General features: G+C 35.9%; 2 protein-coding genes across 3 annotated transcripts; one reads left to right on the forward strand and one right to left on the reverse strand.

The window, feature by feature from the left end:
• The first annotated feature begins 1,012 nt into the window (after window positions 1-1,012).
• LOC21393181 (actin-related protein 2/3 complex subunit 2A) lies at window positions 1,013-6,831 on the forward strand. The gene is made up of 10 exons (XM_024164395.1): window positions 1,013-1,235; window positions 2,196-2,262; window positions 2,388-2,595; window positions 3,250-3,419; window positions 3,771-3,848; window positions 4,109-4,241; window positions 4,325-4,416; window positions 5,305-5,361; window positions 6,386-6,457; window positions 6,569-6,831. The coding sequence occupies exons 1-10, from the start codon at window positions 1,174-1,176 to the stop codon at window positions 6,599-6,601; spliced, it is 972 nt and encodes a 323-aa protein (XP_024020163.1). The 5' UTR covers window positions 1,013-1,173; the 3' UTR covers window positions 6,602-6,831.
• A 2,388-nt stretch (window positions 6,832-9,219) lies between these two features.
• On the reverse strand, window positions 9,220-13,508 carry LOC21393182 (putative uncharacterized protein DDB_G0285869). 2 transcript variants are annotated; one of them, XM_024164386.1, is made up of 6 exons: window positions 13,156-13,508; window positions 11,938-12,468; window positions 10,585-11,002; window positions 10,398-10,475; window positions 10,272-10,326; window positions 9,220-9,812 (listed from the first exon to the last, which is right to left on the reverse strand). In XM_024164386.1, exons 1-6 carry the CDS (start codon window positions 13,161-13,163, stop codon window positions 9,748-9,750), a joined length of 1,155 nt encoding a protein of 384 aa, XP_024020154.1. In that variant the 5' UTR covers window positions 13,164-13,508; the 3' UTR covers window positions 9,220-9,747. The 2 variants fall into 2 exon arrangements, with proteins under 2 accessions (XP_024020154.1, XP_024020155.1); XM_024164387.1 differs by lacking the exon at window positions 10,272-10,326.
• Between the last annotated feature and the right edge of the window lie 570 nt (window positions 13,509-14,078).

Raw genomic sequence — 14,078 nt, forward strand, 5'->3', positions numbered from 1 at the left:
GGCCTCCATGCAGGAGAGGAGAGATTTTTTGGACGTCATTGTTTAGTCTCTCCTCCTCGTCCTCGTTATTGTTCTCTATTTTTTATTTTCTTTATTGTATTTTTTAATAACATTTATTAATTCCTAAGGGTAATAATATGTGTATTAATTTTTTTAAAAATATTTACTATGATTGAGTAAAATGTATGGATTGAGCATAAATTTACAATTTGAAGGCTTATATATATACACACATGTAATGAAACGATTCAAAATACGGGGTTGAATTTTTAGTAACCTAAAAATACATGGTATAATGATGAAAAATCCACTAAAAAAGAAAAAAAAAAAGAAGAAACTTTATAGTTAATTTTACTTTCGGCCCCTGAACTACGTTCGTTATCCCATTTTGACCTCAAACTTCTGATACACGTTGCATCTTAAGTTATACTCTTTGTCCCATGTTCGCCATTTAATCACAAAATCGTTAAAACTTCATAGAAATTAACTGTATGCTTAGTTAGTGAAGAACCACAGTTAAATAAATTGAAAAAGGAAATATACATCTCTACACGAGTTCGTTGGCAAATTAAAAATGTGGGAGTTAAATTCGTTTAAATTCATCACAAAGGCATGGCATGTTTAAAATGCTTTTCATTAAAAAGTAATTTAGGCTCCGTTTAGTTTATGAGTTTCAACTCATAATTTTAATTTTATTACGGTGTTTTCTCTCATAAAAATTTAAATTTAAAAGATTCTCGCTAATGAGTTCTCTCACAAAATTTAAACTAAATGGAGTCTTAAGGTTCAAAAGTTTGATTTCATTGAGTTTTTATTGATTTTCATGATTGATTTCATTGAGGCCGAAGAGTCAAACATGAGACTTAAGAGCTAGTTAGTGTAAAATTTTAGAAGTTTTAGTATCAAAATGAGACATCAAACAAAGTTTGGGGCAAAAGTGAAATTAACCCAAAACAAAACAATAACAAGAAGACAACAGACGACTTTTGAGTTTCCGTGATGGCAAGTTTTTCTGGCTGAGAGACTCATCATATATTCGAATTAAATAATGATTTTCTACAAATAATTTATTTCACATTATAATCCCTAAAATCTGGAAAAAAGAAAAGAAAAAAAAAGCTTGCTTGGTTTTGGAATCTGGATTGAAAATCACAGGAAAGTAGAAAGAAATCAATGATTCTTTTGCAGTCCCATTCAAGATTTCTCCTTCAGACCTTGCTCAATCGTCTCCACAAGTTCGTTTTCTTCTTCTTCAATTGCATTTATTGTTGTCTTTTGCTTTAGTTTTCTGTGTGAATTAGGGTTTGCTTTTCGATTTTGCATTCTTGTATCATCGGAGTCAGACTTGGTTTTCTATATCTCTGATGTGCTAAAATCCATATTACTTCTCTTAATTTTAGTAAGCTAGTCTAAATTCAAAGCTTTACTTTCTGTTCAATAATGATATATATATATATATATATTTCTAGCCTGTATTAATTTATGAAATAGGGAAATTTGTAACTAAGTTAAAAGAAAAAAAATATTTCTGAAGCCCTAAAGCAATCTATGGTCTATTTACAATGTCCTTTTCTTTTTCTTTCCTGGAAATGCATAGGAAACTTAAGTACATTTAACCACAATTTTCTAAATTCCATGGCAGTGACTTGAGTATAATATTCTCAGTACCTTTTTGGTTGCTTATAATTTTCGTTAATGCCCAAGTCATATCATCATTTCCAAAAAAAAAAAAATGCCCAAATCAGAAAAGGCTTATTATGGCAAGCTCAGCCACTTGTGCTCTCATATAAAAGGACCAGACTTGCCTCCCATCCAGTATAATTTATACATTTATGGTGTGAAGACTGTTTTTTTTTTTCTTAATAATATATACATATATATATATATGTATTTATGTAACAATGACTTTGGAAAGGTGTTACACTTTTCCGAAATAAGTGATTTTCTTTTTCTTGGTCCTTTAATAACGACCTTGGTCTTTTCCTATCTGTGAGTGTGTTTACGCACATAAATATAAATAAATATATCATGTATTAGTTTTCACCTTTGTCACATTTTCAAAGTTGATGCTATATAGGGCTTGCTTTGTTATTATATATGATAATGCTAATTGTGTCTGACTTGGAATGCTGCACCGATTTTCAATCGAGTGATGTCAAACAGAATTTTTTATTTTCATCTTGTTCATTCAACAGTCTTGAAAAAGGAGTTGAGTTGGACTACCATTGGGTTGAGTTTGATGACGTCCGTTACCATATGCAGGTGATCTACCAGCTTTTTGTTTGACATTTCTGCATTAGGAAGAATCAATCTATTTATCCTTGTGGATGTTTTCAACTTTTCTCAATTCTTGAATATGAAGATGTTTCTAAGAGTTATATTTACAGGTGACAATGAAGAATCCATACCATGTTTTGCTATCGGTATCATTACCCACACCACCTCCGGAAACCGCTTTCTATGGTGGACTTCCCTTTGGCGCTATAGAAGCCATAAAATCTGCATATACTGGATTTGTACAAATTCTTGATCCGCCAAGGGATGGCTTTAATCTGACTTTGAAGCTGAATCTTGCAAAGCTCCCTCCACATGAAGGTTCATCGAGTTCCTTTCTTAAGGTCATCATAAGCTTGCCATGGAAATGCTGATACATTTGGGATCTTGTGAAAAATAGTTTATCTATATTGCGACTTCCCAAATTGTGCTTGAGAAAATTTCTTGGTTTCTGTTTAGATAGGTTATGGCTTTATGCTTTTATGATAGCTGTGACATTTTACTGCGGTCTAACGTTATAACATGACGAGCTACGCCAACCACCCAGTTAGTTTATAGTTTTTTAAGAATAAAATGAGGTGTCGATTCCAAGCTGCTGCCCAAGAATGCAACATTTTGTCTTCTTAAGGCCCCACTTTTGGGATAGGGTTAATTAACAGCAGTAGATTTATGAGGATTTTTGACAAAGTTGATATTTAGAATTAAAACACATTTAACTCTGCAGGATTGGGGGAGTGAAAATTTGATTGAGAATGATATGATTTTTATGTACAAATGCTATCGGGATTGTTGTATGGAAGCTTGCTCTGCAATGTTGGTTGTTTCTAGGCATCTATTTATAATAGTTATTGGCCCTGAAGGAATTGCTATTGCTCTCTCTTATGGATGATACACTAGATAATAGACACATGTATTCCCTTCCATCTATTTATGTTGAGACCAAGTTTTTAAAATTTGCTACTGATGCTTATGCAGAGTACAAACATGCTATTTTGGTAAAAATTGCATCTGTGAGGGAAGTGGTACTTGGTGCTCCATTGAGAGCAATTCTGAAAACACTTGGGTCAAGGACTGTTGCTTCCAATATTGATCGGCTTGTTGCCCTTTTGCATCGACCAAAGGAGTCTTTTTTTCTTGTTCCTCAGGTTACATTGTTATTATAACAATCTTCCATTTCTATTTTTACATTTAACATTGCAAACACACACCATATATCTTTGAACAACTTGTTTAGCATTATGCATTTTGCTGCTCATTGTTTTTCAGCTTATGATGATTTTCTATGTAGATGGCATTTTTACCTAGCCTATTTTGTATTTCGGATTCATTCCTCTTGAAACTAAATCGACTCAGTTTTTGTTGTTCAATATGACCCTGTGTTCTGTTCATTCCCAATGCACTCTCTACTGTATTATTGTTACTATATTTAGCTACTTTAGAGGCTGAATGGATGATACTTGAGTTTTGACTCATAGATGAGTAACTGTTTCTGACAGGCAGAAAAAACGACAGTGGTGTTTCCTATGAGATTTAAGGACTCGATAGACATTGTTCTTGCCACTTCTTTCCTTCAGGTATGGTATTAATATGAGTTGAATTTTCCTTGACAAAGCAATAGTTGTATGATTACATTTAGCAACTTACTACAAGCTTCATGACTTCCAAGCATGATATCTTCATGGAAAATAGGAACAATGTTTTTGTTTTACTTGATGCTAAAGGATAGTTAAGTAATGTTTATAGCATCTGTGTGCAGCTATGTTGTAAATTCAGATTATGCTTCAGATATACTCTTTCGATTTGTATTTAGTATCAAAATTTTGGTTGTCATTAGGAATTTGTGGAAGCAAGGCGGACAGCAGGGCTCAATAATGCCCCACTTTGCTTGTGGTCACCTACTCCTCCTTTAGAACTGAAAGGAGCTCCTGCTGAAGCATTATCTGCAAACGCAGGTTTTGTAACTATTGGTATGTCTAAAAAATTGGTAACTGTCTTTCAGATATTTTTTTCTCACTATAACAGATGTAATGAATGTCTTTTATAAATGCAGTTATTTTTCCTCGTCATGTTGAAGGCAGAAAACTGGAACGTACTGTTTGGAGTTTGTCAACATTTCATGCATATGTTAGTTATCATGTCAAGGTGCGACATTATTTCAGCAGACTTAATTTGACCTTTGCAACTTTGTCCCAATTTCTTTGCTCAATAAAAGAAAGACAAATTCTAATCTGTTTAGACTGTAAGTCATTAATTATGGCTAGACTGTAAGTTGTTATTTACATATTGTTGGTGTTTGGGAGCCTACTAGTTGTTGTGCATAGTAAAACATTGTTCTGAAACTTAAGGTGTGTGGCGATAGTCGTTTAACATTTTTTTTTCACGAATTTTGTCATTTTATAAGCAATGTTCCTTGGGAAAACTAGATGGATGGGAAGAAAAAAAGAAACTAATTTTCTTGAACATTTCGTGTACATGCAAAAGGTTCAGATGAAAAGAAACGTAAATTTTCCATGACACACGATCCTATCAAAGATTTAGGAATTGGAAAGTATTTTCTGTTGAAACAAGGAGTGATAAGGCTCTTGCTTTGCCTTACTCATGCTTTGCTCAGAGATTGCCCAGGAATGGTTTTCTTAATGTTTTTCTTCCTCCCTTTGCTTTTACATGATACAAATCTACAGGTAGTTTTTTGTACGCTTGTAGTCCATAGAGGATTTAGCTTCAGTTGGAACTAGTAGTGGTATAAGACAATGTTAATGGTTGAAATCTATATTGCTGAGAATTTAGAATCTGTATTCTGTTATTATGATTCTTTCATCTGTTTCGTCGTACAATCTGATTATTGGTTATCTTTTTTTCTAAGATACATAGCCTAGGCTTTTCTATATTGTTTCCTTGATTGAAACTATTATCAGTGTAATCCTTGTTTTGTTTGATTGTCAGCATTGTACGTTTCATATGCAATTTTAACATATTCCTTTTTTCCTCTAAATTGTTTAATATGTCTTTTTCATGCGCATGCTTTAATAGTGCTCAGAGGGTTTCATGCATACAAGGATGCGACGCCGGGTGGAATCTTTGATTCAGGTTTTTTTTTTTTCTTGATTCTGTTTTGTTAACAGCTTCTTTGTTTACTTGTTTTTCTATTTGGATTCATCAATTCTTAATTTTGTAAGAACTTATTCTAGGAGACAGATTGTCTGTTCACTCTGATAAATTTGTGTGTGTGTGTGAGCCACTTCTGTTATTGGGGTGTGTTTGACTGCAGTCGGCAGGTTGTTAACTGGGGTGTTATTTCATACAATTCTTGGTAGCCCTATATATTGTGATGCCATGATAAGTTTTGAAAAATTTTCGAGTGGGGGCAAATGCCCCGACTGAACCTTGTTTGGGTCTTCACGGAGGTTACTAGCAGGTTGTTTTTGTTGATTAACTTTATTTATTTATTTTCTGTTTCTTGAATCAATTGCTAATTCTTGTAAACTCCGATCCTGCTCAAGTTGTCAAACCTATGATAAGTGCTTAGTTTGATATGGATGGCATCCAGAGTAGGTTGCAAGTGTAGAAGTTTCTCTTTTCCACTAGTATCCAAATGTACTCGAAAGATAATTTTTGTGAAACATAATAAGAAGAATGTGTTTTGTTTTGTTAAAAGATTTTTATTGTTCGTTTGGTTTTTGTGTGTGTGTGTGTTGTTCTCTCTCTCTCTCTCTCTCTCTCTCTTAGAGTTATGAGAGCCTGCTCAGATGGTATAAAAAGTTTACTCAGATGGTATAAAAAGTTAACATTAAGCTACAAGTAGTTTGTTCTCGATTCTCATATGAAGTTGGTGTGATTTAGTGGCTGAATTATTGGAGCCTATTGATCTATGGTACTTAATGCATGTTAGAGCCTATTGACATAGATTGATTTAGTTTGTGATGACACTGCATTTATTTCTCGGGGATTGAGAGGATGTGCTATCGGTATCCTGGGGGTTATTTGTACAGCATGCATATTGCATGGCTCTGAGAGCACCGGATTATCATCTGAATGTGTTAATAATGCAGTTTACTTCTGTGGCTTTTTCGGAAAATCAAATTGCTGAAATTTCTCACTTCATTTTCCTTAGGCTTTGGATCGTGCCAAGCCAGTTACAGAGAAATCGAAGAAAACGGGACATAGCACATCCTTCAAGCGACTGGTTTGTCATGAAAATACTAGTATTGATTCTTTAAATAAAGCAGTCATGTTGTGGGCTAATCTTTGCCAAAATGCATGCATATAATGAACTTGTGTACATACTGGGTTGCAGAGTCTGAAGGACGGACGGAGTAAGCCAAAGTAGCCAAGGTGGATTACCGGAAAGTAAATAGGATGTGCTCCTGCTGTTCTTCAGAAAGACGGGTTGTCCAAGAAATCCCTTGCTTGTGTAGAGAAGATTGATGCAGGTTCATGTAGTTTATTCTTTGTAGAAGATAAGCGAGAAACATTTTGTTTAGTTGTGAACATGTACGATTAGTGTTATGGTGTTTCCGTTTGAACTCAAAGTGTTATTATTGTTACTATTATTATTATCATCAACATAATTATGTTATCATTTTATTATTATTATTATTATTATTATTTGTTTTAGGTCGATTTCAGAGTCCATTTCCATGTAGATACATTTACTTTCGATACCTTTTTGCAGTTCAAATTTGTTTTTATTTTTTGGTTTTTTGGGACCTTCTCCGGTAGGCCGGTTTACTGTCAGAGCTAGTTTCTGATCGTTAGATCTGATAAAAAAATCACAGAAGATTAAAAAGTATGCAAAATATGTAATTTCTAATACATATTAGACGGTTAAAAAGCAGAGATTTATTGGCAGTTTATTTTTTTTGGTTTTATATGAGAAACTCTTGTTTTTTTAGATGTGTAACTTCACACACACCTCTATTGAAGTTTTGAGTTTAAATCCCGCACCCCTAAAATTGTAAAAAAAGAAAAAAAAGAAAAAAAAGAAATGGAAAACCCCAAGCTAAAGCTTTAGGGGGCGTTTGGTATGCAGGAATCAGTAAGAATCATATTCCCGGGAAAGTGATGGAGGGTAATATAATTTTTAAGAATAATGCATTACTGTGTTTGGTTCTATACATGAATCTTTCTCAAATTCTCAAGAATATGACATTACTGTGTTTAATTATGCATAAAAATGTTGTGAATTAAAAAAAAATTATTTTTAAAATAAATTACAATTAGCACTAATATTTTAAAAAGCATAAAATACACACAACAAAGTAGTTCATAAAATTACCGTATTTAAACTAAATAAGTAAACTTAACATCATTTATCACCAAAAAATAATAATAATAAAAAACCGAATTAAAAACTGAATATGATAAATGATGTTTTTACACAATATTATTATGTAAAAACTGAACCACATCATTCACACAAAAAAAAAAATCACAAAACTCAAACTAGATCTAATCCAAACAAATTCACGTTCATCAGTCTTATTCTCCTGCCGAACCACGTCTTCTCCGGTGAAGTCTTCCTCTTCGGTCGAATCACGTCTTCTCCGGTCAAGTCTCTCTCTCCGGCCGAACTCCATCTTCTCCGGTCAAGTCTTCTTCTCTTCTCCATTACTGTGCGACAGAGGAAAGTCTGACAACGGCATGGTGGATCGGAAGGCGGCGGCGGCGTCCTCGCCGTCCCCGTCATCGCCTTCGTCTCCCTGTGCTTCCTCCTCCGCCACCTCAACCGCCGTTGTCTCCGTCACGTCTCGCCGTTATCGTCATCCTCTTCTCCTTCCTCCTCCACCACCGCCGCCGCCGTCGTCCATGTCATTGTCTACGCGAGCGATGTGTTGGTTTCACGACGGCGAGGTGAGATGCTGGGTTTTGCGAAGGAGGCCGGCGAGGTGTTGGATTTCACGTGAAGGAAGACATCGAGGTGCTAGTTTCGTGACGAAGTCCGACAGTGGTTGGGCTGAGTGACGGTGGCTGGCGCGGGGCGTGGCTAGTGGCTGTGGTGGTCTAGTTGTGATGGTGGCTATTGGCTTACGTGAGATTTCCACGTTTAGTTAGATTCCTAGCATCTGAATATCACGTGGGTTTAAAATTACTCAAAATGTAATAACGTAAAACCTATGAGTTTCCTTTTTAAATTTTAAAAAAGTTTAATAATTATACTAAATATGAGAATCTGAAAAATTCTCTTCCTACCTCTATGATTACTCCGTACCAACACCCCTTAAAATAAAGGAAAACATGATTAGTTTAATTAAATATTATAAAACCAATATTATTAACGTATTTTATTGGAGAACGCATAGTTAAGTCACAGGGAAAAAGTATCCTGACGAAATCATGTTTAAGCAACCGGATTTAAAAGAAAATACTGAAAAGAGAGGTGGTGGGCTAAAATAGCAGGGAAGGCGACCTTCTCTGCCCTTTCCAATTCTCACACTAATCGTTCCATAATCAATTAGAATTTATAATGTATAATGTTTATGATTATTAAGGGTGTGGACCTCATACTCCTTATTATTTCATTATATTGAGGGCCACAAGTGGCAATAGAGAAAAGCAATTCAATTATGCATATAACGACATGCCATGGTGTATGTGATCTACATTTTATTTTATTTTATAAATAAAATAACAAGATCAGAGTGAGAGCAAGGCAACATATAGACAACGGAAGTTTGGTGTATTTGGAAGGTGGAAAAATAATGTAGGAAAAAAATAGAGAGCATTATGACCAGATCTTCATGAGATCACAATTCTCACAAACCATTTTGGACACTAAAAAAAACAAAAATAAAAAAAAGATTTCAAAAGTAAAATTAAATAGCGAAATAAAAATTTGCAAGGTCCCTGAATCATGGTGAGGTGAGTGAGTAGTGGCGTCTTCTCTCTTTCCACGTGCACATATGGTTGGCACGTGAGAGCTGCTGAACTGAACAAAAAAGCTGCTGACCCCAAAATTCGCAATACAAGCTACAAGTACAAAGCTTCAATTTCAGCCAAAATCAAATTGAAGTACACTAAGTGGTCGGCCAAAATCAAATGGATTTCCCTTCAGGGGGCTTTAGCTCTTTTCTCGTTCACCAAAATGGGAAAAATGGTATTTCGAATTTTACAAGACTCTAGTCTGAGTGCCTCTCCTATGCTCGCCTAATGGCTCCCCAACAATAAAAACAACACCACTACAGAGCACCCGAGCTGCCACCGCAAATAGAAAGTGAGTCCAAGGTCATAAAAGTATTAATGATGGTGTTTAAAACCGGTAATATTCGGAGTAATTTTCACAACAAAAATAATTCAAGAGGGACCGAAAAGCAACTGGATTGCAAAAGGTCATGGGTGGATCCCACACACACCCACTTTGTATATTGTAATTCAAACCAGCTGAGAAGCCCGAGAGACTTTTTCTTCTTTTTCTTTTGTTTTGTTTTTCTCTCCTCGATTCCAATTCCATAAGACTACACAAATAGAACAAATATATTATGATTCTACTACTCTGAATCGCTGTCCACGCTTTCCATTCCTTTCAGCCCCCTTCGCTTTTGCTGCATGTGCAAGCCACACCCAATCAATAAACATCATGCACCCAAAATTAAAAAACCAAATTAAAAAAAGAAAAAAAACCCAAAACGTCTTTAAATGATTTCTACTCCTTACACCTAAAGAAACTAGGCATATTATGACAGGACATAGCAACAAATATGCATAGTAAATTTGCTGTTCTCAACCACTTTGACTCTTGTTTTGGCTACCCATTTGGCAAAGAAGTGTAGATAAAAATAAAAAAAAAATTAAAAAATAAATAAAACAGAAGTGACTTCTAACTTTAACCACAGCAGCCATTCAAATAATTTCTAGATTCTGTTTTGGCTTGTGCAGGAACAAGAGAATATGCTAAAATCTTTGCTAAGATCTAGTGGATATGGAGAAAATAAAATAAAAAAAGTTCCTAAGTTAATTTTACCACTTCTAAATAAAATCTATACTACAATCTAATGGTGTACCTAAATTTCTTGCAGAAGAATCCCGGGAGAGGTAAGACCAATGGGAAGAATTTTCCTAGAAAATTCCCAGAAACTAGTTATAAAAAGCCAACAAAACTAGAGGCGAAGAAGAAGAGCAGGAGTTACCTTCTTCACACATTTCTTCTCCCTAACTTCATAGCGATTCCTTGTCAAGTCAGACAGCCACATCCCCGGGAAACAATACTGCCAAAAGCACAACCCCACCACCAACAAAGTTATTTAATTTTCCCATATAAATATAAGAATAGTTTTGATAAACGATAAGCAATAAGTTAATAATATAAATTTATACCTGGAGTGCTCTATCAATATTCTTGGCCCTTTTCTTGGGCCTCTGGGGAAGCTTCGTGCCTTTCATAACAAGGAAATCATCTTCCTTCTCCTTTCTTGACAAAGCAATATGAATTCTGGGCCATTCCATCATCTCAACATTCACCTTCTCTTCTTTCGGAGCAGGATTAGCATGGGTGGCTCCACCTTCTTGTTCTGTTCGCAACGATGCGGAATCGTTGTGATTGGAGCGAACTGGCGTTGAAGAACCATTTGGCTTATCATTTGCTGACCTTCCTGAAGAAAAATTCTTCCTCTCGTTCTTCTCCGGCTGCGGAGATCGCTTACCCCCCGCCGTAGATCTAGAAGCAGCACGGTTGTTGCCTGCATAGTTTCTTGATGGTGATCCATTTACAACACCAGATCGATCTTCTAAATTCCTAGTCATGTCAGGCCAAGAAATGATGGTAAGATAAGAGATGGCTGAGCTTGATATTTGCTTTTTGCATTGGTTTCACAGAAGTGGGGGCTATTAGAATAGTTCTACACTTGCAATACAAGACTAATAAATCAAAAGGTAGACCGTACACGGGGAAAACACAGAATTTAATACCCACCTAAAACAGGAAAACCATATAACTTTCCAACACAAGCAGAGAAACAAGAAAAATGGAATAATAATTATAATAATAAAAACAGAAACAAAGGTTATAAATACGACAACTTCCAATAAAAAAAAAAAAGTTGTTTTAAAGATCCGTACAAAGGATCGTGAGGTGTTGGAAATATGATCTGTCAAAAAATGAAAGAGCAGGGAGTTTTGGGCAAAAAACCCCAAAACTGATCAAAACATAATAAGAAAGCAAAGAAACCCAGGGGAAGAAAAGGACGACTGGGAATGGACCTAATGGATAACCACTATGAGTGGGGAGAAAACCGAGCCAAAGAAAGGTCATAAACGAAATTTCATAACATCTCTAGGGACAAAAAGGTAAACTAAAAATAGCAGTCTTCGCAGAATCACAACCTAGATCGAATAGAAGGTGAGTAATTTAGACCTAGAAAAACCATTATCTATCCAACGCTTCAAAGTTTTAACCTTTCTCAAAAATCATCACAAGATATCTGAGAGATCGTCACTGTGAGTGGCCAAAGAGTGGTCACATATGAGATTTTGTAACATCTCTAGGGGCAACAAGGTAAACTAAATAATAGCTAAATCGAATAGGAGGTGATTAGATTAGACCCAGAAAAACCATATTATGATTATCTCTCTCCAAAGTTTCAACCTTTCTCAAAAATCATTACATAAAAATAAAGAACACAAAAAATCAAACAATATTAAGAGATGATCGATTGAGTTATTACTTATTACCTGCCGGGGTGGGACCCAGAGGAGTCTTTTCTGGCTCTGCCATTAGAAGAAGATGAAAGCAAAGGCGGTGGAGGAGGAGGCGGCGGAGGCATGGCCGTGGTGGGACCCACCACTCTCCTTTGAGGTTTAAGAGCTTGTTGTGGTTGTTGTTGTTTGGCAGATGATGATGATGAAGAGTCGTCGGTGAGGGCTCGGATCTCGGTCCTCGAGACTCTGGACCTCTTCTTATGACCCCATTGCAGCAGAATATCGCCGCCATGGCTGGGGCTGGGGCTGGGGCTTGGGCTGAGGCTGCTTTCATGGTGGAAATGGTTGTTATTGTTGTTGTTGTTGTTGTTGTCAAAAGTAGAAGTATGCTGATGATGATTGCTGTGGTGGTGATCTTGGGTTGTTGTTCTTGACGGTGATCTGAATCTGAAGGATTTGGACTGTTGTTCAAAAGAAGAAGAAGATGAAGTTATAGCGTTCTCCACGCCGTTCGGCTTTTTCCCATTGCTTAAGGGGAGACAATCTGGACTTACTCTCTGATATCTGTAAAAACGAAACTCACATTAAGAATTGGTTCAGAGACTATACAATAAACAATTAACATTTGAACAAAGAAACAAAAAATGAAGAGAAAATTGAGGATTTGTCGAAATTTATCACAAAACCTCCACCACCCAAAACTGGAAAATTCCAGAACTAATTTACAAAATCGAATACGCCACAAAAACCCAGCGAGCCGCTTAAGAGAAAAACAAGTGGAGAAGCAAAAATAAAAGATGTAATGAGATCGGATTTGTTGAAATTCACGATCAAACAACATCGCATTACAAAATCATCGAATACCCAAAACTGGAAATTCAGAAAAACTAAAACTCTCAAATGCAAAAAAAAAAAAGAAAGGTCAGAATAAATCTCCACCAGCGAGCCAAAAGAATCATCAGATCAGTAGAGAGTGTTATTGAGAAAGTGGCTGATTTTGGATCGAAATCAATCTGAAATTACGAATATGAGGATCGAAGAAAGTATGCAGAGACTGACACTACTGAATGACTGCTTGACAACAAATGAAAAGAAAGCCAGCCCAAGGAATGGGTTCTTCGTCAACACAAAAACGCAAAAGAAACTAAGATGATCTGAAGCCGAAGAAAAAAGCCGATCTCGAATCAAGAAATCCGTTTCACCAAATCAAAACATTCTAGGAAAAAAAAAATTTGGAGGCTGCGAGAAGACCTCATCATTTGCGATTATGGCGGCGATGGCGAATTGATTTGGATCAGTGAGTCAGCGAGTCAGCGAGTCAGCGAGTTGCTCACTCACTGAGAATCTCCGCTTGGTGTGTTTGGGAAGAGAGAAAAAAGAAGAGAAAATGAACAGTCCATCATGTCCGTTCGAAGAACAAAAGCAAAACTGCTTTCTTTCTTTCTTGCTCTCTTTCCTTATTTATTTCATTATCGGGTGTTAATCAACAGCAATTCACAGATTCATTCTACGGAAGCAGAAACCACAAAATCTGACTGCCTTATATAGCAAAACAACGAGAGAGAGAGAGAGAGAGAGAGAGAGAGGGGTGGGAAGAGCAGAAGAGGAAGAGACCAAACAAAATTGTCCAAAAGCACGTAGAGAATTTGGCTAAAATAACCGAGTAAAAAAGTGAAATTTGGGATATAATTTTCCAATTTCATTTATTTTATTTTATTTTAATAAACTCTTAATAATATAATTAATGGGTATTTATCTATTAATTGAGTATTATTAATAAAAATCAAGAATATAATTTAATTGAAAAAAAAAAAGCAACAGAGGAGGCCTTCTTCCCCCTTTTTCCCTCACGGGCGCTCAAAACAAAAAAAAGACGGAAAAAAAAGACCTAAGACGAACGAACGATCAAGAAGGTAAGAGAACGATTCAAAATCCTTAGTGTTGGAACTTTAGACGGGCCGCTCGTGATCGTCCGAAATGCCTGAGTTTTTGCCCGAGCCCGACCCGCCCGAGCCTGAATTTCACCTTGAACGGGCCGTGGGCTTGTATTAGGCCGCCCGAGCCCGCCCGAATTGCCCGAATTATTTAAACTTTTTTTTGATACTAAGTTATTTTGTGTTAAAATTTATATATATATATATATATTACAATTTGAAATGAACACACGAACTATA

This window comes from Morus notabilis, unplaced genomic scaffold (assembly GCF_000414095.1).
Source record: "Morus notabilis unplaced genomic scaffold, ASM41409v2 Scaffold539, whole genome shotgun sequence".
NCBI classification, from domain to species: domain Eukaryota; kingdom Viridiplantae; phylum Streptophyta; class Magnoliopsida; order Rosales; family Moraceae; genus Morus; species Morus notabilis.